The sequence below is a fragment of the Charadrius vociferus genome, unplaced genomic scaffold, assembly GCF_000708025.1.
Source record: "Charadrius vociferus isolate BGI_N301 unplaced genomic scaffold, ASM70802v2 scaffold147, whole genome shotgun sequence".
NCBI lineage: Eukaryota > Metazoa > Chordata > Aves > Charadriiformes > Charadriidae > Charadrius > Charadrius vociferus.
Genome location: NW_009649570.1, coordinates 7,670,291 through 7,698,089, shown reverse-complemented (window position 1 = coordinate 7,698,089; position 27,799 = coordinate 7,670,291). Strand labels below are relative to the sequence as shown.

At 38.1% G+C, this 27,799-nt stretch overlaps 1 protein-coding gene across 1 annotated transcript in view; it reads left to right on the top strand.

Moving 5' to 3' along the window:
- The window catches only part of PARD3B (par-3 family cell polarity regulator beta), a 406,080-nt gene that overhangs the window by 250,200 nt on the left and 128,081 nt on the right, over positions 1 to 27,799 (top strand). The window contains exons 17-18 of the mRNA XM_009890252.1: positions 14,769 to 14,975; positions 15,964 to 16,198. Coding sequence (XP_009888554.1) covers positions 14,769 to 14,975; positions 15,964 to 16,198 — 442 coding nt within the window. The remainder of the gene's footprint in view (positions 1 to 14,768; positions 14,976 to 15,963; positions 16,199 to 27,799) is intronic.

Sequence of the window (27,799 nt, the reverse complement as noted above, 5' to 3'; positions counted from 1 at the left end):
CTGCTGGAGAGGGTCCAGCAAAGGGCTACAAAGATGATTAGGGGATTGGAACATCTCTCATATGAGGAAAGGCTGAGGGACTTGGGTCTCTTTAGTCTAGAGAAAAGAAGATTGAGGGGGGATCTTATTAATACTTACAAATACTTAAAGGGAGGATGCCAGGGGGATGGGAGCAGTCTTTTTTCAGTGGTGCCCAGTGATAGGACGAGGGGTAATGGGCACAAGCTTGAACACAGGAAGTTCCATCTTAACATGAGGAGGAACTTCTTTACCTTGAGGGTAGTGGAGCACTGGCACAGGCTGCCCACAGAGGTGGTGGAGTCTCCAACTCTGGAGACATTCAAAACCCACCTGGATGCTGTCCTGTGCAATCGTTGTAGGTGACCCTGCTCTGGCAGGGGGGGTTGGACTAGATGATCTCCAGAGGTCCCTTCCAACCCTGACCATTCTGTGATTCTGTGATAAGCAAGAGTCCCTCTGCATACTGTGCCTGGGCGTCAACTATAAAGTTAAGTCTTCTCACTCTGAGAGCGAACAGTGTCTGCACAATACGCTGTTAATTTCAGTAGTTAGAAGAGGCCCACCTAAGAAGCAAAGTTACTGAACAAAATTGGTTCTGTTTTACCTCAAACCAAGACACCAAGGTGATGACAGTTGCCATACTGGATAAGACAAGAAGTCTATAGCCTATGTCCTCTTTCTGCTACCACCAAATGCTAATGCCTAACAAGAAATACAAAGATATGACAGGTTTATATCTTCTTTCTCTAAGAACTCTCCTTGTATTCAAATGTTCAGGGACTTAAAGATAGAAGGCAAGAATAGTTTCTATTTATCTGCTAATCTTCAATAGGTTTTGCTTCTCTTGAGTTTTCTTGTTTCCCTGTGAACACATGTAAACTATTAGTTTCCACAACAAAAAAATTATTCACGTAAATGTTTATCAGGGTTGTTGCTGTGAAGAGAAATTATGATTGATTACCCGTTACTTTCTCTGTTACAGCAAGATATGAACCCAACCGGTAGCTTCCTGCTCCTTCCTGTGGGACTGCTTTTTCACAGGGGGGGCAATTAAGCATACGGTAGAAGAACCATTACATTTTTTATTTTAATAACATTAACCTCAGTGTTTCAAAATCTGATTTTAGTTTTCCTCTCTGAAGTAAATTCCTTGGTATGTATCACTATCCAATACAAGGATTGACATACTCGTTAAAGGTTGAGGGAAGAAGCTGCCAAGCAGCTCTGATTAACTGTGTGATAATATGCGTGCAGTTTTACAAATTATATGAATAGTCTAGTCTATATAAGTCTATACCCAACCACAGTATGGCTTGGTTTGCGTTATCTTCTTGAGGAAATGGAATGGCATGGTTTCATAAATTAACCAAATTTCCCTCTTAATGCAGAGAAAATACTGGTCCAGAATCAGAAAGACTAAAGAAAGCAAAAATATTTCACAAAAAATAGGGTACAGGGTAGAATACAGATGCAAGTGTTCACTTTTGATACAGAAGAAACAAAAAATTAATACAATCATATAGATGCTAAAAGTTTTTTGTGTAAGGTAATCATTGAACTGAGAACTATTTTCTTATACAGGTGGTCAACCTGAAAAAGTTAAACTGAAGCATGAGCCACTGTAAAAAGGCAAAATAAGATGTGCTGATAATGCTAGAGAAATCTGGCAGAGCTACTTAATATCCTTGAAACTGTTCAAAATGTTGGTGCGCATTTGAATGTTTGAGACTGGCTTTCATTGTAGTTGGAGCAAAAGCTTTTAATTTCAAGAATGTTAGTGATAATCATTATTTAGTTTTAAGAATCTAGTGATGGGCTAGTAACACAAGTAGCAGTATCTAATTTCTATATTCTCATAGCATTTATAAATGCAGCTGAGAAGCAACATGATTGCAAAGAATTAACTTTTATACCTTTATGTTGTATGACTGTGTATATATAGCCAAATATGTTTGCCTTTGTGTATAAGTAAACTGTGTTTATGGACAATATCTGGATTTTGAGGGCAAAGACAGATCAATGTGCTATCCTTTTAGTATTAAATTAGCCAAATATAAAATTCAAAATGAAATTACTGGAAAGGAAGACATTTATTGTTGCCAACGATTCAGTGTTAAATGGCAGTATGTCATTTGCAATATCACATTAGAATTTGAAAACTTTATACCTGCAGATTCTCAAATTAGTATAACAGAAAAGGGTTAACAAAAATACATTTTGTTTTTATTTATTTGTGCTGTATACTTGACAGCATTTCTTTGTACACAGATTTATTGCCTGGTTGGTTGATGATCAACAATAACTTCTGTTTTACACATTGATATATAATTATTTTGTCTCCGTGAAGGTGTTCTGGCTAGAGGTCAGGCCCTACTAAAGTTAGCTGTGGGTCTCAAGCAAAATCAAAGCTGCAGAATAGTATTTCAGAAGTTAGTGTTTTCCAGCATATTTTGGATGGATTCCATCAATCTTTACCAAAGAACCAGCAAAACATCAGCAAAGGAGGAAACCATTACTTAAAATAAGAAAAGGAACAAATCAAAACACACTACTTGGAAAGCGTTCTTTTAAAAATATGTAAATACTTGATTATTTTTTTTAAATGCCATAGAACTAGAAAAAGAACACAGTGAAAATTTGCTCTAACATAGATAGGTGACTTCCAAAATTATTTTTTTTTTTTTATTCTGGACTTCACTACCACAGACACACAAAAGATAAAAAATAACCCAGCTGAAACACTGCAGCAACCTACTCTTGTGAACTGCAGTTAGCAGAGGTGCTCTTGCCTCAGAAAGTTCACATGATGATGTGCTTAAAGCATGAGGTAATATTTCAAAACTACTGATGATCCATGATGATGCATCTTTGTGCTGCTTATACTTCTAAAGCTATTACTTCTTTCCAGACCTTTGATTCCTTGAATAAGTAAAACCAGAGCTTTCAAAGAGTAAACAGGTTCCTAATGAAAGGCATATAAACACATTCATTTCTTACTCCTTTAGCAGGACTAGGGGGCAACTGAAGATGGCTCTTAATAAAGAGCTTTTTTTTAACCTACAAATGACTACTTTGAATCTACCACAGCTGAACTTACTGACATCTGACACTCATGCTGTGGCCAGGTATGTGTAATGCCAAAGTATGGTGCCAGTAGAGTACAAAGATCAAAAGATACGTACTCAGCTGCTATAAGGTGGCAGACACTGGAAAAGTTTTGATTTACTCCAGCTGAGGATTTGCCCCCCAGACTCAAACCAGGTTGGAAATGAACCTACCTGTTTCAGTTCCAGAGTCCCTGTTAATGTGAGCACACTTAGGCTTTGATCTTAGAGTAGGACTTCTAAAAGGTGGAGTTGCTATCAATTGCTTAGGACCCTGTTCTAGGCAAAGATTGCAGTTCACTATTAATTTAGGATATTTCATTATACTGATGTATTTTCATTGGATTGCTGTCTCTTTGAAGTAACTGGCTGTTCATGTAGAACAGTTGCCTTTGTAATATCAGATTTTGAAATTTCATCCAAGGATCGAACCACCAAGTTGCCGAAGTAGATCGAATTGGTGCTCAGTTTTGCGCCTCTCCATGGTACTGTCATGGTTTTCCTATACGGTTGATTGAAAGTCTGATTATCCAAGTGCATCCTGATCTACTTGTAGCCAGACTCTGGTTCATGCTTCAAGAGTGTATGGAGTCACTGAGCAGAATCATGTGTTTTCCAATAATATTGAGTCCCAGCTTTGAGGAAACATTTATTTTTCTAAGGTAAGCCATCTTGGATTAGTCTGTATTAAAATGTAGTTTGATTGTGCTTAACCTCTATCAGTTATCTTGGTTGCAGTATCACTGTGGCTGTTGCTTAACATGCTGTTAAACCTGGAGAAATTTGGAATATTGATAGTGGTTTGACTAAATTCTCCAGAAATGTCCTCATTGGTTGACGAGGTGCATGTCACCAAGAAGAATTGGAATGACCCTTTCTTCTCTTTTGACCATACATTTCTGCAGTTGGGTACCATACTATGTTTGGGAGCATATTTGTATCTACTCTGCATTTATAAGGCAAGTGAAAGGGAACAGGGAATATCATTTGTATATAGGCAAGAAAAATGGATTTAAAAAATCTCAAAAATTTGTATTCATTTGCTACTAAAGTTAAGATCATATTCCAAGTTGTCCCATGCAGCAATGTCATTAGCTTTTATAAGTTGATATTTAAACACATTGTAGCAATAGAAAACTGCATATTGAAAAGATCCTAAACACATAACTCAGTAATTAATAGAGTAACATCTTTAGGATACTAAAAATTGCTGTAGGGGAGGCAAAACTTAGAGATCTGGGGAGGTTCCCTTTTCCATGGAGGATATTAAAGGCTTGATGTACATTTGCTAAACATCTAAGAATGTAATGACTATTCCAAAAATATAGATTTGCAAAACCAGCTTTATTTGAGCTCTCATTCACATCCTTGCCAGTTTCTTTTTAAAAATAACCTTTTCATTAAAATGACACATCATGACATACCTAGCAAGGGAGCCGCAAAGCTCTTAAGGAAGGGTTGGACTATACATGCCCAAACGAATGTAAAGTCTAAAGCAGTAAAGTGTATAGACTGTCTCAGAGTTTGCTAGTATAACTAAAGTAGTGTTTTGACTTTTTTTTTAAGCAAGGCTGGGATTGTAATCCAGTTGTGAATCGTGTCTGTTAAAACCCCAGAAGACAGCCAGATGTCATTGGGTGTGAGTCTGTGTCTTTGCACACTACAGAGTAGTTTAGCAAAATCCTTGGCTGCAGCTGTTTAGAAGGAAAATTTCTCGCCATTTGTTCCGGGAATAACATGAGTTTTCTAAGGGTTCAGTTTTGTGGAAGAAAGCCTTGAAAATAATTTTCATGTTTTAAGACCTACAAAATAATTTTTCTCAATACTAAAGTCTTGATTTTACGCATGTTCTTTCTCTTCACATGACCCTCTGCCTTTTTGAGTTTCTTATGAAACTTTGTGACTTATTTAAACACATAGGTTGAGGAGCATGTGGGAATATTCCTTTTTAGCTTCTGATGTGTCAGTAGATGGGATCATTGTAGTTGCTGAAAATGTGCATGTGGAGTATCACTGTATGCTCACCTACCTATGGGAGTGCATATATATTTCTGTTCCTGTACTTTAGGCACAAGTTTATGGCCAAGTTTACACAGATCCAACTAATGTTAGAGGAAATAACCTAGACGTGGAAACTAAACTTTCCTTCCCTAAAAGCTGTAGTGAAGGACCTAGTTCACAGCCTACTTGCATGCAAAGCTTGAAAGGTTTCCTTGGGGGAGGGGGCGGGGAGTGTTACCTGGCTGGAAGAATGTACTTTTCCCACTCAGTTATTCAGGTATGGCAAGGGGGAGGTGTATTCTTTGGGGTTTTTTGTTTTTCTGAAACAATCCTCATCTCTGGAATAATGAGACCAAGCAAAGAAGTTTCAGTACAGAGGATAGTTTAAGGTGGGGGGAGTTGAAGCTTTCAAAATAAAGCTGGGCGAAAGACCGAATATATAATAAAATACTGTTATCAAATTCTTAAGCATTCAAATGATCTTAAAAATCTCACTAGGAAATAAAAAGGAACCTTTGCCGAGGACTTTTGCTGAAAACCTACATAATCCTTTCAAACTCTGCAGGGGTTCTGAGTCAGAGCTATGCCAGATAACCATTTCTCTTAGTTAACAGTAGGTTTGACAAAATTCTGCGTATTCCCATTCAGGAGTTGGATTTTGACATAAACTTTTCAAAACTCTTTCAAGACAATTATTATTAAACTCAAAAACAAAGTAATGTCAAAAATATGCATGCCTTCGTGAATGGCCTCTCTGTGTGTGTGTATACATAGATTGATTACAGGTGTCTCTGTGCGTGTGTATACATAGATTGATTACAAGTGTATATGTACCTTTTTTGCGGTTATCTGCTGACAACTTCAAGCAAAATGTGCATTAATTTGTTAAACAGAAAATTAACCTATGCACTTTCTATTTAAACATGTACAAACAAACAGAAGAAAATAGGTTTTCATAACTTCTTCTGGAAATCAATCTATAAACTGAACCAAATGTAGATTAGGAGCAAAATATGTGAGTTCACTACTTCTTTTGGTCTGCTTTATTTTAAAGTGTTGTAAGGAACAGACTGTCTTGCATTTTGATGCTAATATGACGTGCTAATCACTGGAAAAGGTGATTCTGGTTTTGTTCAGGGTTTATGAATAAAGGGTTATTGTTGGAAATGGCTCATTTACTCTGTATGTGCCTGAGACAGAAAGTCTGAGTCCTCTGAAGCTTTTGTAAATACACGTTGCAGAATCTTCCCAGACTGAGATGTTTGCCTGTTTGTAGTTGGCTAATCCAGAAGTGGTTCCCTGATAAGGTTAATGCCCAGTTAATTGCTCCTAGCCTTGACATACAGTTTAATTGCTTCTTGGCCAACATATGTTTGTTGCTTGCTCTATGTAGAATTCTAGCGGATGTAGTGATGCAAACCACGGACTGGTGGAGGGCAAACAAAATAAATACAGTATTTTATGTTCTTTTAATTCAGGGCCAAGTGGATTTGGATGAAGTGTTTATTTAGTTTGCTGGCTGCTTCAGATGCTGTGGCATATTGATTCCTTTTATTACTAGCAGCCATTTAACCTGACCTCTCTCAGATCCAGTATTTTAAAAGCCATAAATTTTAACTTTACTTATGAGCAAGGACTGAAATGCTGTGAAAGGCTTTTTATTAGCAGTGCTTTGCCTTACTCCATGTTCATGTCACCCATGGCAACAATATTTAGAGCATCTTAAATTAGAGCGGCTGTTGGGCAGTTTGGGGGGGGGAGAGGGAGGGACACCCAATAAAGAGAGCTCATAAATATCTCAAGCATGTAGGATTCACTGATTAGAGTGTGGGCAGGTGTACAAAAGGAATGCCATTATTAGCAAAAGGTATCCTTTTTCCAGGTTATTTTGTTAAAAATCTAGCTTTTTTTTTTCCTTAGTCTTAATGTTCACAGATAATGACAAGCACACACAAAGGGAGTGTTTTATATAATTTATTTTTTAATTGCAAGTTAAATTAGTGATATTGAAATGTATTTTTCTTTGTTGCCTTTGCTTGGCTTTTCTTTTACAATGATCATCTGCCTTGTTGTTGTAATAGCCTAAATTAATCCCCGAATGATGCTTAAAGCAATCTTTAATGTGCAGCTTGTGGGAGTGTTTGTAAAAATGTGTCCAGGCCAAAACTTGATGCATAAAAATGACATACCCCTTTTTTAAAAGAAAATAATTGTGAATAAAATGATTGATATGAGAGAATTTCTTTCTGCATTCACATGTAAAGAACTCAAAAAAAGCTTTGAATTAGTGAAGAAAATGGAAAGCTTAATATGAACTTTTGGCATCCCTTTAATTTGTTACTTCTGATTTAAATTAGTCATTTTTAAAAATATCATTCAGGCTTGATGACTAAGATTGAGTAATAATTCAGCAGCTTATTTCAAAACAGGCTTAAGGCTTAACAAAATAGATAGATCATAACCATGAATTTAATGTAACTGTTGGCTTGCTTGCTTCTGTTCTGCTACTGAACAAGTCTCCTCCTCTGTCCCACAGGTCAAAGGTAAGGTAACACTCTAGATGTTAGCCTCATACCATTAAAAGTGACTTTGTTTAAAAATTAGTGCAGGGACTCTTACTTCGTGATAAACTTTGGCCTGGGAACAAAAATGTTGGTTTAGTTTGAGAAGCGTAATTTATATCAATTAATCTCAGAAAGTGTCATATTTCCCAGTCTCTTAAAGCCGGATTGAAATGTTTGACCTTATCAGAGGGTGGGTGTGGAAGGAACAGTAAAGCAATCGCAGGGCACTGGAATTTTTTTACTACTACTCAATTCCAGACTGATCAGTTTACAAGGTGCCTGAAGTCATTGGGGAATCATATTTTCTAAAAACTGGACTTTTTCCTGTCTACATTGCTTTTCCTATAGCTTTTTTCCTCTAGCAGGTTATAACAGCTATATCTAAAATCAATTTGATATACATAAATATCCTTGGGGAGCTTTGTAGAAGGTCAGGTACCTTAATTTATACTGGGACCTGTTTGAAGGGCAAGAGCTTCAGTTTGCACTAACTAGAGAGTGAACAGCAGCCTGCTGGAGGAGTAGGGATTCAAACGCTTAGGAAGACTTCACTGGGTGCATAGCTATACTGTGAAGTGGAAGGTTATGTGAGAGGTTAAACTTGTGTAACCAAATGAAGCGAACTAATTATTTCAACAGATAACAGATAACGTTCTTTTGTGCAAAGACAGGCTTGGATGCGTTTTGTCCAGCATTCAGCACTAACCTAGCAAATGCATGTGCCATTTCTCTGAGTGCTTTTGCTTGAACCTCTTCCTCTTCTTTTGTGCCTAATTCTTAGCTTTAATATTGTTGCATTGTGAATCTTACTAGCATTTTTGAGACATTTAATGGTGTACATATTATTCGTTTTGAAATAGTAACATGTTCTTTTGCAGCGTTTTTGTTTGTTAGTGATAAGACTATAGAAAATGACGACACCAGCCTATGTTTCAAAGATGACACTAGTGCATTTTTGCCTCTTGCCTAAGGGCTGCCTTATTCCAAGCCTTTGCTCTTCAGTTGGCTAAAGCTCAGCGTACCTTCTGGGCTACAAATTGTGAACTGCCATTATTCATACTTGAAATTGCAGTTTGTGCAAATATGGGCTAAATTGCAATCATTATATGTAGTAAAATAGATTGAAATATCTGTAAATCTGGAGACTGTAGCTGTCTCCTTTAATCAGAGAACTTGTTAAATTCTCCTGTGCTTTGATTTCTCTTTCTTAGATTTTTTTTTTTTTTTCCCTGTCAGGTGTGGGTTTCTTCTGTGTTCAGTATTCCTGCTTCTAATGAAGCAGGTACAAAATGAGCAAAAAGATACATGTTGTCTTTCATATGTGAGTGCATGATAGTGGTTTTTCTCTTGCTTTTTATCAAGCCCTTCGTAATCTTTTCTATGCTACCTATATAAACTAGTATTGAAGAAAAGGCTACAGTATGATTAAGGTTATTCTACAAAAATGTCCTATTAAAGCTCTTCATTTGAAAATCACAAATTAAATGATGTAGTAACTTTCAAATTTCTTCTTCCTAAATCATTCTCTGTATTGAAGCAATTGATGATTGAGGAAGTACCTGAATATAAAAATATAAATGAGAGGAAAAAATCCTTTGCAGTTGTGCATGCTGTGAATCCTACCACAAATAAATGAAACCACACTAAACAAAATGGTTCAGAAAGAATGGAACATGATTTAATTTAAGTCACCATATCATGTTGCAACTCTGTGGGTAAGAACCATGTCTGTCTACCTATTGTCTGATGTTTATGGGACATGTAGATTGATAATAATGACAAATGTTTTATCTTTTGACCTTAAGCTTATTAAAAGAAATACTGACAGTTTTCACCTTACACACCAATTTATTTAGAGGTAAATTTCTAAAAGGAGCTAAGGGGAGAGTAAAATAGTCAGGTCTTACTGGCTGTCTCTTGCCTTTTGTATCTTTGGACATCTTTCACTTGGGTAACAAATCTGGTTCATCCTTATACAAAAGGTTTCACTACAGAAGGGAACATATTTTGACTAAATTTTGCTGAGGGTCCTATTTTACCAGCCTGATACCTATATCATTTGATCTTGTACAACAGAAATCCTGCTTTTTCCTTCCTGGGCAAAAGTTGGAGTGTTTCAGACACCATGCTTGTTATCCTCATCTCTGTAGGGCCAATGTAAGGTTAGCAATACATTAAAAAACCCAAACATATACGTGATCTGTGAATTGATTGTATTTTGAAAATCATTGGAATATATATGTATCAAAAGATATTTTGAACGTACCCCAATTCCTTTAGAGAAGAGGTAACTATAGAGTGAGCAGTTAGATAAGTTAGGTTGGGGTAGGCCCGACTTCAGTGAGGGTCAGTTGGGCATCATGAGTGTTACCCAAGGTGTATGTCCCAGGCAGAACAGGCACTGCGCTCTAACTGCTTCCTGAGAAGCTGTTGACATATCTCACTCTGAGTCCTGCCACAAAAGAAGTCAGCCTTGGTGTTTCATGAACAGTTTTCCTGCTAAAAGCTCTCACGTGCTATCTCCAGCATCCCACTACCTACAGGGCAGAAGACTCATTGGTTTCATAACCACTTTCACATCGCTAGTAAGACAGGCACCTCCACCATGTGCAATGCAGTAGGAACCAGGAATGTGTGTGTTTCAGGCTCCAGTAAATACAGATCCAGTTTATTTATAATCTATTACAACTTTGTGTTTATTCTAGTTTCTCAGTCTCAGTGACACTTTCCCTTTTTTTTTCTTCATAACTGGTTTTTACCTCACTATGTCTTTCAAAATGTAAATAGTAAATTAGTCTAGCTCACACAAATATGTTCCTCTAAATATTCTCCTTTAGGCATATTCATATAGTTTCAGTTTTCAACAAGAATCATTATCTAGAAAGTAAAATTAGTGATAAATATATAAAATGTTTATTGTTTAGGGTGTCTTAGGAGTCGTATTTCATTTAGAGTGGCAGTGATTCATGGCTTCTCTTCAATTCCACTTTCTCTACATGTGCCTTTGGGGTGGTTGCATTGCCCACAGCACTGTGTCATTTGTTTCCCTTTGATTTTCATGACTGACATCTTGCTTTTGGCATGTTTCCTTCTGCTGGGCTATAAAATAAGAAAGGAATGTGCAGATGTGGGAAAAAGAGAAACCTGGAAATACATGAAACTACTACTACTAATAATAATAAAAGAACAGAAAGCACGTTTGCTTTTACTGGTATATTAAGAAAAAAAATCTGTGGTAGCCATGTTGGCATTGAGCAGAAAATTAAGGTAGGTGTAATAACATCTTTCCATTAAAGGATGATCAGTTATAGGTATCATCTAGGAACTGGCAAATCAGTTTCAGCCAGTTGTAGGCAGGTACTGATGTCAGTTGTTGTTTTCTCTCATAAATTCAGGAGAGATGCATGAAGTAATTCACCATTTATAAAAAAAATAAAGTGGATGCTTCAGATGACTTTTTATCGTTGTACTATCAGAAGCAGTAAAATGAGGGCTTAAGAATTTAAAATCCATAGAAACATTTTTACACAGTGAACAACTACATTTCTCATTGTCAAATTATGTTTTTGTATTCAAAATTTGGATAGGGCTAGATATGTACACACACATATACATACACCACACACCCCCAGAAATGCCTGTTAATAACTTGTAAAAGATGAGAGGGGTTTTCTTGTTGTTTATTTGTTGGTTTGGGGGTTTTTTTACTCATGAGGAAAAATCCATGTTTTCAGGCTTATGGCAGTCATAAAGGTCTGCAGAAATGGAGAAAAGTACTGGGGGGACAGGGGAGGGAAATTTCCCTACTTGGGATCTGGTGCTTGTTGGGTACAGTGCCTTGCACATTTTTCTGTAAAGCATCTGGTAATAGATGCTCGCTGTGAAAGCAAGGGGACTGGTCTCCCTCCTTAGGGAAACTCCTCAGCTCCTGTATCTTTAGTTGTGCACTAATACGTGATTGCTGCAGCCTTACAATGAAAGAGAAAAGGAACAAAAGCTGAATTGCAAAACCTTCTTGAAAACCCTGGTGAGACTGGTGAGAATATCCAAGGATGTAAACTCCTTGACCGAATGTTCCCCTTCTTAATGAGGTTGCATTGCTACTACTGTCATCAATAAGAAAAAAATTATATTATTTTTCACCTGGGTTCAGATGCTTCTTCACTGGTGGATTTTCATGGTAATAGTGAGAAACTTCCAATGTTGCCAGTGAAATTTCAGGCTAAATTATTACAGTTTTTGAAAGGAGCAACTAAATGCTTAGTACTAATCTGTGCCTAAAAGTTCTCAGTAAGTTTTTAATAAATGAGAACACCTTTTAAATGGTAGAACACAGGAAGATCCCAGATGAAATTTAGTTTTCTTTGCCAGCTAGGGAGAAATACAGTTAATTTTGCCATTTTATACTGTCCTTTAAGGTGACACATTATTCGATGATGTTAGGCAGTGAAGTGACCATAAGCCAATTCCATTTCTTTTGGGGACATTAGAAAAAAAAATCATTTTTCCAAGGTAGTGGTGTTCTGAATTTACTTAGTAGCTAGAGTGCTCCATTTAGTTTCTTTTTTCCTCTTTTTAGCAGCAAACTGAAAATACCACATGAAAGTCACTGTAAGTGTTCTCTTTAAAATATCAAAACTCAGGAAGTTATTGCTAGTTATTACTAAAGTTACTTCCTCAGGGGGACTTTCATATTAGGAAAAAATAGCAAAATACAGACTATTTATACAGAAAGAAACATACTTTGTCAGTAACTCTGAGTTTCCCATGCAATTGTTTAAGGCAAGTATAGGACTAAAAAGCTTTTCTTGGTGACCCATACTGAACTAGATAGTATGCGAACAGGTACCTAAAAACTGTGTTGCAGTGTGTGCAGGGCAAACTGCAGCAAGGCTGAGACAGCTTGTTTTCTGCTGCATGGAACGTTTGAGTGTGTCACTCCAAACCTTAGGTGATGGCTTGGATTTTCTTAGGAATGGCCTTCATATGTTAAGAGTGGTCTCCCAGTCTGAGTAATTGGCTTTGCTTTATATAAGACAGGCTCTAACCGGCGTTTAACCGGTGACTTTTTTTTTCCAGGGAATACAGCTTACGGCACTAATTTAATGTAGTACAGCTTGTACTGCGTTGTGTGTATAAACCTTTGTACTGCCTTTTGACACAGCTGTTTCAGGTAGCTGCAGCAGCCTGGAAATCGGCATTGGCTGGCCAGCCTCTCTGAGCCATGGCCGCCAGCTGATCCCTGTGTCCGAGCAGTGGCTCTTGGCAGCAACCGCACTGTCTGCTTCCTTGCAGACACTGTAGTCGCCGTTACACCGTCACCCAGCGCATACCACTCCGGAGAGGCTCAGCAGTGGCTGGGCTGGGTGCCTGCTGCCCACAGAGGTGGGAGCCATCGCCCGTGTCAGGCCTTTGCCCCGGCAGCCCTCAGCACAGGCCTCTGCCCCAGCCTGGCCGAGCTGCGCCTTCCCTGGGCCGCCGCGGCCTGCTGCTCTATGCCACATTGACCACCGTGCTGCCCTCCCGTCTGCGAATGCAGCCCATTAAAGCTGTTTGCTGACTGAAAAACAAGAAAGCTTTTTCTCTGCTGATCAGAGCGCCTTTCACAGTGGTTATGCTTCCTTTGGTTTTGCTCTTATTAATGCACAAGGTTTTAGTGATTTAAGCACCTTTATGTTGTATGCAAGTGGTTGCTCTAACTCTGTTTTAGCACTTGCTAATTTGGCAATAATGGTAGTCTCCAGAATGGCAATTAGCAAACAAAAGAAGGTTGCACTGTGTGACCAGCAACCAGGCTTCCCTTAAACTTGTTTGTCACCACACCCCCCACCTTATTTTCAGCTACATACCAGTCTGCAGGTAATGGAAGTGTAAATTGCTTTGTGTCGACACTACTGATGAGTCTCTATTTGGTGCCAACTCTTAGCTTTTTTCCTTTTAAGAATTCACTGATCACACAGAAATACCTACACTCGAGGATTGCTAAAATCACAGCATACAATACTAACATACCTGTCTTTTTTGTGATCCTCGTGTCTCTTCAGGCTTGACAGTATATGGACATGTATGTGAAGGTCTTCTGTTCTTATATTCTCCTGTTGCTTGTGTTAGTATCACTTAAAAGTTGAACACAAAAGCATTTATGTTCTCAAAGACAGAAGACATATTGCAAGGCAAAGTCTCTTCCTCAGTGTCTGTACATTACATTTACTGTTCTCCCATATAAAAACTAAGAATATACTACAAAAGCTTTTAAATTAAGCTGTAAATTTCTTCATTGATTGGTATGTGCATATTTGTTGAACTTTTTCTTTACCTATTCTACTATCATTATATTAATGCTAATTAATATTAATGCTGCCACAAGATAAAGCCTTTTTAAGGTCAGACAGTCAAGCATTCAAAGAGTGGAAAGGTTTAGGAGACTTCGTAACGTATTTGCGCTTTTTTGTATGAAGTGCTTTCTTATGCCTGTAAACAAGGAAAGAGGCAGCAACATCATTTATGTTAAGCTGTACTTTGCTGGAAATATTTGTTTCTTGAAAAACCTGGTGTGTATGTTGATATCATAGCACCAGTTTCAGCTTGAAGAAAAAAGTTGGATAAGACTGAGAGAACTAATAATATCTTCTCACAGGAGAAATGTGTTTGAAAATATCAGCCATTCATGCAACCTGACTCACTCTTAAAACAAAAACTCTCATTGTGTAGCAGTGTTTGTTTTTTCTGAGTCTAAGGATAATATTCTCCTTGAGACTGTTGGCAGTGTCCAGTTGGACATTGCTGTCAAAGGGGGAAGAAGTAACCCCATCCTTATCACTGGTGGAGGCTTCAAAGTGACACAGAACAAGCCAGCTATTGCCCATCACTGTTGTCAGGTCTGTAAATTATGTCCCACTCCCTCCAAGTCTGAATAGGGTTATCTACTGAACAAGGTTTAACTTGATGTTATTTTTAGAACAAATTGCACTGATTTCAAAGTCCCCGAGTAAAAAACTACACAATTAAATGTATCTGTCTGACTAGTTTCATTTCTTTGTGTGGTTTTATTATAAAAACTTAACTATTTGTTTTTCAGATTCTTCTGGCAAAGATTTTGGTCCTACTCTGGGATTGAAGAAGTCCAGTTCTCTTGAGAGTCTTCAGACTGCTGTGGCTGAAGTTAGGAAGAACGAACTCCCTTTTCACAGACCCAGGCCTCACGTGGTCCGTGGTCGGGGGTGTAATGAGAGTTTCCGAGCTGCCATTGACAAGTCTTATGATGGACCTGAAGATGGAGAAGAGGGTATGTTGCTAATGGCACTTACTGAGGGAGCAACCTTCACTTAGCACTGCTGAGGGCCAACTCAATAAAGCACATAAGCAAGTGATTTAGTCCAATTGAAGTTGATCACATTTTAAAAGCTGCTCATGTCTTCCACTGAATAGAGCTGCCTTTGCAGTACCCCATCCAACCTTGACTGGGTTTAGTGTAAAGCCTTTCACTGATCTCCTTCGGGGCAGGGGCGGGTTGGAGGATTTAGAGCTCAATCCTTAAATAATTATAATTTTTAACTTCAAGAAGCAGCTGCCTTCTTCAGATTACATTAAAAATTATCTTGCTTGTTTTACAGAGCTGTCTACAATTCCCCCTTCTCCAACCAGGAAATTTGTTTCCTGTTACAGACAAGGCAGAGTGTATTGATAGCACCCTGCTGCTCATTCTGTTACCATAGGCTTATAGACCCCAGTCTGGAAATACATCTTCTTTAGCATGAAGCGTAAAACCGTGCTTGGATCCTGAGCCCCCCCAAATAGAAACAACACAGCTCTTCTCCAACCAGACAGAACAGTTAAGCTATTTCTTTTTCAGCCATTAAAATAGAAAGATTCCAGGGAGTGAATGAAATCTTTTTGTTACGTAGGTTGTTATCTCAGTCGCCAGAATCTCTTGTTGAAGTAAGCTTTCAGTGTTTGCATCCCAGCATGTCAGTTTTCTCGAGCTGATGGAGGTTAACAAGCTAGATTTCAAATAGAATAGTGGTTTAGCATGTCAGGATTTTTGTATCAGGAATAATAACTAGAAACCAAGTCATTAAAATAACTCTGTATGTAATTTACAATAGAAATCTGCTTGAATTCACTAGATATGTTTAGTCTGCTTTTTAAATTATTCAATTAAATGAGTAAGTGTTGTGAGTCATTTGAGCACTTTGTAGACATTTATGCTGTATTTCATGTGTGTGCATTTTGGTGGCCCCTAGCCATCCTCACTGCTTCTTTTTCATGTGCAGATGGTTTCTCTGATAAGAGCTCTCACTCTGGTCAAGAAGCTCAGAACGTGGAATCTGCCCCTCCAGGGAACTCTGAAATAGAAGATACAGAAGCCAAAGCTAAAAAAGACAAGAAAAATAGAGAGAAAGAGAAGAAGAAGGAAAAGGGCAAATCTAAAATCAAAGAGAAGAAAAGGAAGGAAGAAAATGAAGATCCAGAAAAGAAAAAAAAGAAAGGCTTTGGTGTCATGTTGAGGTATGGCATTTTAAAAAGCAAAACAGCCATCCATTTTCATTATAACATAGGAAACAACTGATACTCTCATAAAGTAGTGGAAAAATTATTTCACTTGGACTCAAAATCATGTTTATGTTATTTAAAAAGAAAGCAGTTTATACTTTTACACCAAACTTGTAGCTGAGGCAGAAGACATTTGGCAGACAAAATGTCTTTTTGTGCCTTTGAAATTCATTCCCATATGTCAGAAAAGATTCAAGGTTTTAGGCTAAAAACAAGTGTGTGTCGGTGGGAGGCTTTGTGGGGAATATTTCTGAGTAATACATGACCCACTCCCACGCTCAGACCTTCGCCTTCTCTTCCCTTGCTTATCTGCTTCCTTCACAAGCTTTGGGGAGAGCGGGATTGCTCGTGTTACTGTAAACAGTATAGTAACATTTGCAGTTGTTGAAAACCACTAGCCGTGATAAAATCTTTGCTTCTCAGCTTCAGCCATTGCCTGCAGTGGTCAAAAGCTCACGGTCCTCCCTGCCCAGCATGCAAGCGTTTGGATTTCTTCTGTGGCTATTTGTTGGTTTTGCACCTCTGGAATCATCAGAGATTAATCAAAGTTCTCCAGGCCATTTCCTTGTTATTGCTGGAGCCTTTGGTGCTGTAGACACTCTGGTTTCTATCACCCCTGCCTCTGGTACCTGTTTACTCTATTGAGGATTAAAGTGTTTCCATTTAAGTAGATCTTTGCAATTAATATAGGGTATGTGAATGAAACGTAATGATCACTTGGAGGAGATTAGACTGTATGACCATGTGGTTACTTACGGCACTGACCGCTTATTGTTAGCTTTGGGAGGCTATTGGTGTTTCTCTGAATGCTGGATTGTAGACAAGACAGATACATAAAAAAGCCCCAATCGTTGCTTAGGCGAAGATGCATTTAACTAGTAATCTAAGAAATTCAGCTGCAAGATCATTCACTTAAAATGATATTCATTAAGACAGTGATATATGAACTTGCATTGCAGCTTTCTGCTGGTATGTCCTCTGGAGTGAAATGGCTTGTGTTATATTGATATGGAAGGTTTTAGCTGACTTTGTTCCATGTGTCATCAATAGGAATCCTCAAAATTGTCCTATCAACTTTAGAACACTGTAGAGAGATTGTAAAAAAATATGCAGGGATGCTTATGTGCCAAATTTGCATGATTTCAGCAGTTATTAAGTGTTCGTAAGATGAAGGTGCGTGGGTATACCAGTCTGCATTCAAATGGGGCTCTTCGGGAATGCTGAGGAGGCACATACTCACACCTGCGCATTGCACGTGCATTTGTGTTCATACTGTTTGAAGAAATAGGGCTTAACATGGAACAGTAGTCAAAACACTGAATAATTAGGAGGGTGACTTCAACAACTCTCTTGTGTATCTTAAGCTTTTTGTCTATTTTTTTCTTTTTAACTCTTTGGTGTGAATAGGGCTGTTGGAAGAGGAGGGGAGTGACACAGAGGTATGACAAAAGCATAAGTATTCTGTTTCATGTATCACTGGCAGATTCGAAGTTTGAAGTGCAAAATCTTACTTATGGGGGTGTGATGCCTGAGCCAGAAAGAATGTGGGATGACATCAGAATCCAAAACAAGCGATTGTAGTTGACAAAAAAATCTGATAATGATCAATATGCAAAGCTGGGAACAATAAGTTACTATTCTTAGTATTCCCGTTTTTCAGAATATATTTCACATTTTGGTTGTATATGAGCTTTATACATCTGTTCTTTTCATATGCAGGCTTTTTATTCAGATTGATAGTCTTCCCAGCGGACAGTAACTGTTAATAATACTTATTTATCTGTATGGTAGTACAGAATGGGCATTTCTATCCCACACCATTGAAAATCTCTCTAAAGCCACAAAGATGCAAGCAACAGGTTATAATGAATACAGGAGTTGTTTGAAAGAGCTAACAGTTCAGCTGGGAAGTTTTTAGAGGTTCTGTGTCCTCAGTGTTTCTTCCTAGAATTTATAAAATTGTTCTTGAAAAGAAATTCCTTCCTGAGAAGGTGAGAGTCCAAGGGAATCCCAGCCATGATAAAAGTGGAAGAAGGGTGATGACCTCTAAAGACTGAACAAGAGTAAACAGCGTGAGTTTACAAAAGAATTGGGGACCATATGTCCTGCTCAAGATGAGCAAAACTGGGCTGGTATTTCCTCAGAGAGGAATTGTTGTGGACAACATGAAAAACAAAAACAATCTGAATGGTTTTAAAAGCAATAATAAGAAAGTAATGGGGGAACCTAGAAGGGCTCAAATACTGACTAAGTACTAGATTTAAGAGGTATTTTTCAGACTGGAGTTTGATGTGAAGAGTGAGGAGAGAGTGTCAGAAGGGCTAGGGAGGAAGAGACTGCTTTGAAGGATCAAGTATTTTAGCAGCATGGATGGAAAGAAACAGCCAGATTTTTTATGACGTTGTGGAGATGAAACTGGCATGTTTTATTGATAGAACATCTGTGGAAGGAAAGGGAGAAGCTGAAGAAGACAAAGTTGTGAGCATCTGCAGCAGGCAAGGTGACTACTAATTCTTGGTAGCTTAAGAGAAAGAAGTAGAGGGAAGTAGTTAGAAACAGAAATGAGCTCAGTTTTTGACATGCTGAGTTTGAATTGGAAGGAGAACTTGCCATGGGAGGCATTAGAAATGCATGTACCATAAGGGAGCAGAAAGCTGGATAGACAAGGAAATCTGTAGTGTGCCTTTTGTAGATATGGTGGTAGTTGCACTGTGGTCCTCCATGTGGGAGACCGCCAAAATGAGGAACATGGAACACAGCGCCTGCGAAACTGACAGGAGAGAAAGACCCAAGAGTAAAGACATTAAGAAAGCAAGTGGCAGGAGTGGGAGTAGGATATATCTGCCTGGGACCAGGCCATGCTATGAATTTTTTTAACTAGTCCAGTGACTGCAGCCTTGTAACTAATTGATCCTACCGAGACCTGGAACCCCATACTGATACATTCATACTGTTTGTATTTTGTGGGATGCTTTGTTCAGAGCTATTTCAGCTGTGCCTGCTTAATTCTGCTGTGCTGTATAGATGCATCCAAACGGGAAAACAGACTTGCTGAACCCATGTCAAGATTGGGTTAAGTAGGAAATGATCATCTGTGGTGAAAGCTCCAGGACCAGAAGGACAATGAAAATATTTCTGAGATCTTGCCAGAAAGCTCAGTGCTAATGAAGACACATGCACTTTCTGGCGAATGACTAGGGGTCAGGTGTAAAGGACAAAGAAAAGCAGAATTTGAGGCTAAAGCAGCTGCTGGAAGTGTCACACTTGTCTACGGTGGAGGTTTTGTGCTATACTTGCTGGGTCATATATATAGCTATAACAAGTTTTATCTTGATAGTATGTCCATGTGAATTGGCTTGTTTCTGCCTTATAAGCAATAACAAAGCATTTCAAGATATTAAAAACAAACTCGAGTATTTATCTGTAGTACAAGAAGTGTTGAGCTTTAGTCTTTTGCATCTGAGATTTTTGAACATATTGGAATTGCTACTGCATTGGTTTTTTACTTTTTTTTTTAATTTAACAACAGAAAATAGCAAAGCTGTTAGCAGTTGCTAACAGATTTCACTTAGTGCCTCATCTGTTGCTCAGCTGCTATTTACTTGTAGTTCCTGGTCTTTTTTTACACATACAAAAAAAAAAAAAAAAGATTGCTTTCCTGCTAAGCTTTTCCTGGATTCAAGCTTTATTTAGGTGACTGTGATTCAGGGAGACCATCAAGAAATCAGGCTTTCATTTTTGTAATCACTGTTTTTTAAAAAGTCCTGTTGTTTTACCCATATTTAACTGGAACTCTTGGCTGCAGCATGACTGTGGCACTTGGAGCAAAGTAGGTTAATATACTGGAGATTTGAAATGCAGATGACACTCATTATTACTGATTAGTTAAGTCTCTATAATCCAAAGTACTATTTTGCTGTGGTGCATAATGCACAGTGTTTGTATTTTCCTGTTTGGCTGGTTCTGATGCATATATTGCCTGCCTGAGTACTGGATGTGCGTATGTGCTGTCCAAAAAACAACATTAGTTGACTCTGTTAACTGTATGTAACATTGGCTAAGCGAGCATTATACTTTACTTTTTGATGTTTTCTGGCACATTGCACCATCATAGCTCGCTAAATAACCCACCGCTAGACAACAGAGGGCAAATTGATATTGTATATCAGGAAAACAACTACATTAAATGCTTTCATTATTCGAGCTGGGACTAAATGTATACTGCAGTATTAGGAAAAAGCACCTATGCTGAAACTCTTTCAGAACAGAAATAATACTCAGTCCTATGCAGATACATAACAGCGGCAAGATTATGCAATGCCACATTCAGTTCTTGGTTCATCCCTTTTCTTACATTGAGATGACTGATTCTTTCAGGTCACGGTGAGTCTGCTGGACCTCAGATGAGCTTCCCTGTACTTCTTTTTGAAGGTGTTTTGTATTTTCATGAGCAACGCTACAGTAAACCAGCATGTTTGTGCCTTTCAGTAAAGGTAGTGCGTAATGTCATTGGTTTAGAACTGTCAAAAGTCTTGTGAGGTGACTGTAGGCTGTTATATTATAATTATATAATGCTGATGCATTATCACTTAGCACCGGGAATGCAAAGCTGATCTAACCAAGAGGTTAATAAATAAATAAATAGAACTATTCCTTGGTTTGCTAGGTGATGAACTCTAGATTTTAGATCTGTGATCTATAGTTAATTAATTGCTATGCTTTGAAATACTATCAAAATATTCTTTCCTAACAAAGGTAGGCTTTGTGTTAGTTTCTAAATTAAGTTGGAGAAAAGCTGAACCTTTAAATCGCCAGGGAAATGTGACTTCTGCTGTGCGGTGCTGCTTTGTGTCCTAATCCCATAGCAGTTGTTACAGTCCTGGTGTATAGTAAACATGAGTCTATGGCTCTCTCCATACATTTTCCAGATAGTGATTGTAAAAATTCTGGTCAGCCCTTTCAGCTTTATGGGTATGAAGGTAAGTTAGCTAATGGACTGCAGACACACCAATGGCATTTTAATAGGTAGCTCCCCTAGGCAGAGACCAGTAGGCTGAAGTCATAATTTTTTTGTGGTATAAAAATCTAAGAGCACATATGTAATTGGTGACTCAGAATAAAGAGTTTTGCTCAACTGGAGTGCAGTGGGAGAACACCCTCTCATTCAGTCTTTATTTCTAGACTGGATTCAGGAAAAGAAAAACAACCTTCTTCATATAAGGCAACTCTTGTCAACTTGACTTCACTAGTTCACTAGCAGTTATTTTCAAAATTAGTATAGGTGAGAAAATGTCTGTGTCTCACAAACATTGCACATCAACTATGACTTGTGTATTTGTGCATGTATACTGCAAGCGCAGGAAGCAGGAATATATATGTGCATATTAGTTACATTTGCTTTTTCTTCTTCAGAAATAGTGCACTTTCCCACATAACAGTTCATCTTAAATTATTTACCTTCCATTTCACAATATGAGCCATGAATATTTTATTTTTTGTCCCCTTAATTTGCCAATTTTCCTTTGAGCTAAGTGCCTTAGTGATTTTAATTTTTCATTCTAGTTGGAAGACAGAAATGACCCTTTTTTCATTATTACTATTATAGGTCTTGTGTTCAGAATGGTACTTTTTACAACCAGCACTGTTGAGCCTGTAATGGTATTGCAGAGTAGATAGCATAATATACAGATATTGACTTCCATTAAGTATATCACTATGATAGCTTATGGAGATCTTTTTTTTTTTCTGCTCTGCGTTGCCCTGAGAAGTTGAGCATTGTAGAAGAAAAGTTAGCAATATAATGAAGAAAGAGCAAATAATAGAGATGTGATTTGCTGGAGAGAGGCAGTGTATGTAACTTTTTAATGTATTAATATGTATGTATGTACAACACTGGAAATCAGCGTGGACATGGATAGATAAAAAAGAAAAAAACCAAGACTAGATTAAATTATAATTTAATTAGGCTGAAGTTTATTTTACTTTTTTTTTTCCTCAATAGCAAAATGATCTGAGATGGATCATGCCTGTGTATTTGATGGACAGCATCAGTTAATGGGCAAGATGAGTCATTTAGAGGCCTTGATTTCCTTTTGCCTAATAGAACTCCACTTTTCAATAGGTAAATTGGTAAATAGAACTTCTGTTTCCTTTAAAGAGCACAAGAGCATGAGGGAGAGGAGATACCTAATCAATTTAATGTACCGCAAGTTTGTCAAGTATTTTTAAATAAAAAAAGACAAACACGTCAATTTATGTGTATCACTTTTTCTTTTCTTCCACTGTATGATTCTTCCTTGGCTGCATTCATAGTCACACAAAAACAGAGAAAATAAGGGTGTTTTGTACTCAAATGATCATGCGGACTGCCTACTAAAGGCTTATTTGTTTAATTAAGCATCTGTTCTCCTCTTAATATGCATGCATAAATCTCATTAATGTTAGATGTATGCAAGTGCATTGAAGAAGGATAGACCCCTTACTCTCATTACTGAACTTGGATAACAAGATTTCTATTTACTTAACAGATCAGAGCAGAAAGTTCCCTCTGACTATTTAAAAGGACTGGAAATTGCAAACTGTTTGCAAGGAGCATGCTTTTTGTGAAATAGTTGCATGTTCACTTCAAGTTGAAATATTATTATTCAAGATCTTACTAAGCAAAAAAAAAAAAAAAGAAAGGCAGAATTCTTTGTCTGTAAGGATTAATTTTGTGCACTAAATTCTGTGACATGTCTACTTAAATATATACTTGCCTATGCGATATTGTGGTCTGTGCATGCTACACCTGCTAAAAAAAAAAGTAAACTCCAGTTCTATTGGAAATACGACCAGGTCTTTTCTGGAGGTGGCATATTTCTTTTAAGTGTCTGTCTTCCCTCTCCAAGAAATGCCTTCTGTAAAAAAAAAAAAAAAAAAAAAAAAAGTCCTGGAAAGCAAAGTGTATTCTTGATGAATACTAAACACTGTGGCAATGTGTTTGTCCTTCATTCACTATACCTGGCTGTTACTTGTTCTAAAATCCGTCCCTTATCTGAGGATAAAACTTGAGTTCCAGATTTTCCATGTAAGTTAAAATACATTGCGTATTTCTATATGTAGTACAGATGCGTTATGGTCAAAGATACTTGGGGGTTTAAAGTCATGGCCACAAAAATTTGAATTAAGGCTTCCTGAGCTGCACTTTAACCAATAAATACATATTTTGCTCAGGAATACAGTGCGAAATATGAGTTCTACCTTGAGACTCAAAAAGACAGCAGGTTTGCTGATTTTCTGTTTCAGTAGTTCTTGTAACATGAAGTTGGTAAATAGGGGGGCTGGGGGGCAGGGGGGGAAGACAACAATTAACAGAGAAATTATACAGAAGGGGGCTCCTGACAGATTCCTTAACTACGAAGTGCTGGCAGGTGCCAGTTTAATAGGTATTGCCATTAACAGCCGTCTGTAGAGAAAATGAAATGTACTCATCTCATTGAATTATGATTTATGCCAGACAAAGCAGTCAAACCAAAGTAATATTTATATTATAATGCAGAGTCATTGATTAAATGCACATGACATCTCAAATCCAGTTGACATTTTAAGTTGAAATGATTGCAGACATGTAGCCATTTATTTAACTATTACTTTAAAAAATGTGTCTCTACTTGTTATTAATAGAAGAAAGTCAGACCTGACCAATATTTCAATAGGCTGACCTTTTGTTTTGCTGACATATAAAAGGAACAAAGCTCCTTTTGGGGTAGTCACAATCTCAGAGCATATGAAGTATGCTAGCTTCAGAAAAAACTGACCCCTTTGAACCTCTCTGTCTCTTTCTCCCCTCTTCTTTTCCACACAGGATTTCTGCAAGAAAGCAGACGAGAGATGGTTTAGGAGATAGGAAAATAGTCTGAGGGAGGCTTTGTTTCAAGTGCTTGCTCTGCTACTGATTTCTTGGGTGACTCTCATTAACTCACTCAGCTGCTCTGAGCCACAGTTATCCTTATACAAAGGTTATCCTCTGTCCTTATAAAAAATAAAAATAGCAGCATTTCCTTGCTTCGTATGATCATTGGTCAGATAAATATGTTAAAAAATAAATTTAAAAACTAGTCTGGCTACTTCTGTTGAAGTATAGCAGGCAATTAGTTCTATTTTTAAGAAAATTAAAAAGTAGTAAGCTTTTGTGTGATTTTACTCTAATTTTCCTCTAATTTCTAGGATTCTTCCTTCTCTGAGGACTTCTCACTTTCCTTTTACTTTTTTCCAGTGATTCTAATTTTTCTCATTTGTTTATCTCCTGTTGCCCGCTCTCTTATTTCCACATAGCATCTCTCCATTCACTGTATCACCTTGTCTCATTATTACTTACCTTCCCATCCATTTGTAGCAAACTTTGGTCTGTTCTGTCTTTGGGGAGGAAAAAAAAAACAAAAACAAAGAAGCAAGCCTAGCCCAGTTTGCAAGCTGAGCCTTCTGCTGTTGCACTGTTACTGAGAACTCTTTGACAATTTACTGGGTTGCTCACTCTTACCCCTTCTTGCTACTGCTAGCACATGAGGTGCCAAGCTGGGATTTCCTCCTCCTCTCTGTACTACCTCCTAGCTGCAGATAGCGCTACCTTCAGAAATGCAGTTTGGAATATAATGCTTCAGAATTATAGTTGACCTTCTGTCTTTTACCCTGATTTCATGCCTTCTTGCTAGAAAAAATTGATTTGTCATTTCAAATTTAACTTGGGCAAACTCATTTTTTTTCTGCAAATTGTTGTTCTTTATGTCCTTACTCTGTCATCACAGAAACTAGCAGCATCTTCCCCCTTTCACAAAAGCCCCCTACATGGGACGTCATCTTTCAGTGAACCTTAAACCCACTCAGTGGGGCAGTGTCTAAAATTTGCTCTCTTACACAACATGCTGAAGGCCTGAGCACACAGAAGCAGCTTCTTCCCTTTCTGCTTGGACTCCTCGTACTTCCAGATTATGTCAGTCTCTCTTGTGGATCCCTTTGCTGGGTCACTGTTCTGGGTATTCTTGCCTGATCCTGTCAGCACAGCACCAACTTTTATCTCCTGCCCAGTTCGATCTGTGTTAACAGACCAGTGAGGTAACATAGTGCTTTGAGCAACCATGAACACTTACCAGCCAGCTTGTCTCAATAGCACGCTTTCTACTGCAACATGTTGCAACCTGCCTGGGCAGAAAGTATTTTGTACAGCCCTTCAACTTCCCTGAGATTTGCCTCTGCTGTAAAACTTCCCGTGATGTATACGAACGTTGGAGAGACTAAATCAGTGATGAAGTAAGGCTTTATCTCCTTTCCACCACAGCTCCTGCTTTCTATATTCTGTCCACCAGTAATAAGTAAGAAAAGCCCTTTACAGCTTCCTGCTCTGCACCATGTTTGGCAGTGTCACATTAACCTCCACTTCTCATTTGTTTGGAACTTGTAATGAATGTGAATGCAAAGGTGCAGGATCGATCCTTACCCAGCAGTTAGTTCCTGCTTGTTTCAGCTGCAGTGTTAACTCCATCTTCTTATCACCTCCAGCCCTCCATCCTCTGACAATGCTTCGTTGTCACCAGGTTTCTTCTCATGTTACTTTCTCCTCCTCTCTCTACCCCACTCTGCACCCTGGGCTCTCTCTTGTTATAGAATCATAGAATCTTAGAATGGTTTAGGTTGGAAGGGACCATAAAGATCATCTAGTTCCACCTCCCCTGCCATGGGCAGGGACACCTTCCACTAGACCAGGTTGCTCAAAGCCTTGTCCAACCTGCCCTTGAGCATCCCACTGCCAGGGATGGAGCTTCCACAACTTCCCTGGGTAATTTGTTCCAGTGCCTCACCACCCTCACAGCGAAATTTTTTTTCCCTAATATCTATTCTAAGTCTACCCTCTTGTCCTAGCTGTCACCCAGCTTACGCAGAGCCTTGACTAATAAGCGTAGCAGGGTTTGTTAGTTTGGGCTCTGCCCTGTCTGTGTGTGTTTCTTCCACTCTGCACCTTGTCGTGAGAAGCATCTGTTCTGATTTCTCAATGGTCATGATGCTGCATGACGTTTACCGTAGAAGTTAATTATGCTATTGAGTGCTCACCTTGCAAAAATATTTACATTCAAAGAACCTTCCCCTCTTGGAAGCATTCCCCTTCCTTCATTCAGAGGAAATGACATCTTTAGGGTGTTGGCTTGGACCTTGGACATTTGAGAGAATTTGATCTTACTCTTTAGAAGTCTTGGAACAATTCTTAGTGGTGAAAATGAAGATGTCTTCGCCCTTTTCACTTTCTGTTCTTGCATCTTCCCACTTCTGTCCTATTTCTTTTTTTTTTTTTTATTGTTGAGGTGAAACAGTAAAAAATGAATAAAAAGGAACCTGGGCAAATGTAAAATGTTAGCCAAATGTTGACATGAAAGAAATTATCACCCTCTGTGTGTGTATATATTATATAAACTTTGAGATATGTGTCACCACTGGTTTAGGCATTTAAAAAAAAAAAAACCAACCTCAAGTCTTAATAGTTGACTCACAAGGTGAAAAATTGTCTGTCTGTCTGTCTCTGCGTGTATATGTAGTACAAGATGCACAGGCAACTATGTGCGTGCTATAGTTCTTCAGCATTTAACTTCAGTATTAGGTTTGAAGTAATGAACTGTATGCCTGTGCCGTTCATTGTACCTTATTTGAAAGTAGTGAATACCTGGCCTCACACTAACCCCAGATTATCAGGTTGGTTGGTAATAATGTGTAAATAGAATTATAAAGCTATTTTCTGGTGACAGAAGGCCGCCACTGTTGCCTGCTATTTTCTTTCTAGCCGAAGAACCCTAGTGAGTAATGAGTCGGGCACTGTTCATTCTACCTTTGTTGTCTTTCTGTTCAGTTTTTTATCCTCTAATGTGGAAATCCGTATTACAGTAGCTTAGCATAACAGACATCCTAATGTTCTGTTTTTAATTAAAATTAGATTGAGGAAATAAACAATTCAAAGAAGTTAGCTTTCCTTTTTCCTCCCCCCTAAATATGCTTTCCATATCCTCTCCTGCATTTGGAAGTGCTTGTTTCCATTCGCGTGCTCTTGAATTGTTCAACCTCCCTAACAGATAGTGAGGAAGGACTGTCAAGGAAGCGTGCTTTCATTCATTTAGTCTTCTTACGATGCATGTCGTTAAATTGTTGATTTTTGTCTGTTTGTTTTGATGCAGTCTACATTGTAAAATGCATTTCTTAATATTAAAAACTTGGTCAAAACGTGAAGATTTCACAGAACCAAAAATGCACTGCTCTTGAGAAAAGATTTCCACTATACAGCTTCAGATAATTTTTACTGTGGCTAAAATATATATACTGGAGAGTGAGTGACTTGATCTAAATTGCTCAAAAAGAAATTAGCAAATATTTCTTTCCTTTAAAAAGGTAGATTATTATGGGTGTAAGTGCTGCAATAGGTTAATGTACCTCTTCATCTCTGAAGACCTCCGCCCCATCTTTTTCTTAATGAATTCCTATTTAGGCTGTTTTAGCTTGTTTGTCAGTTTTTGCTTCCCAAACCATCCTTCAGCAGCAGCC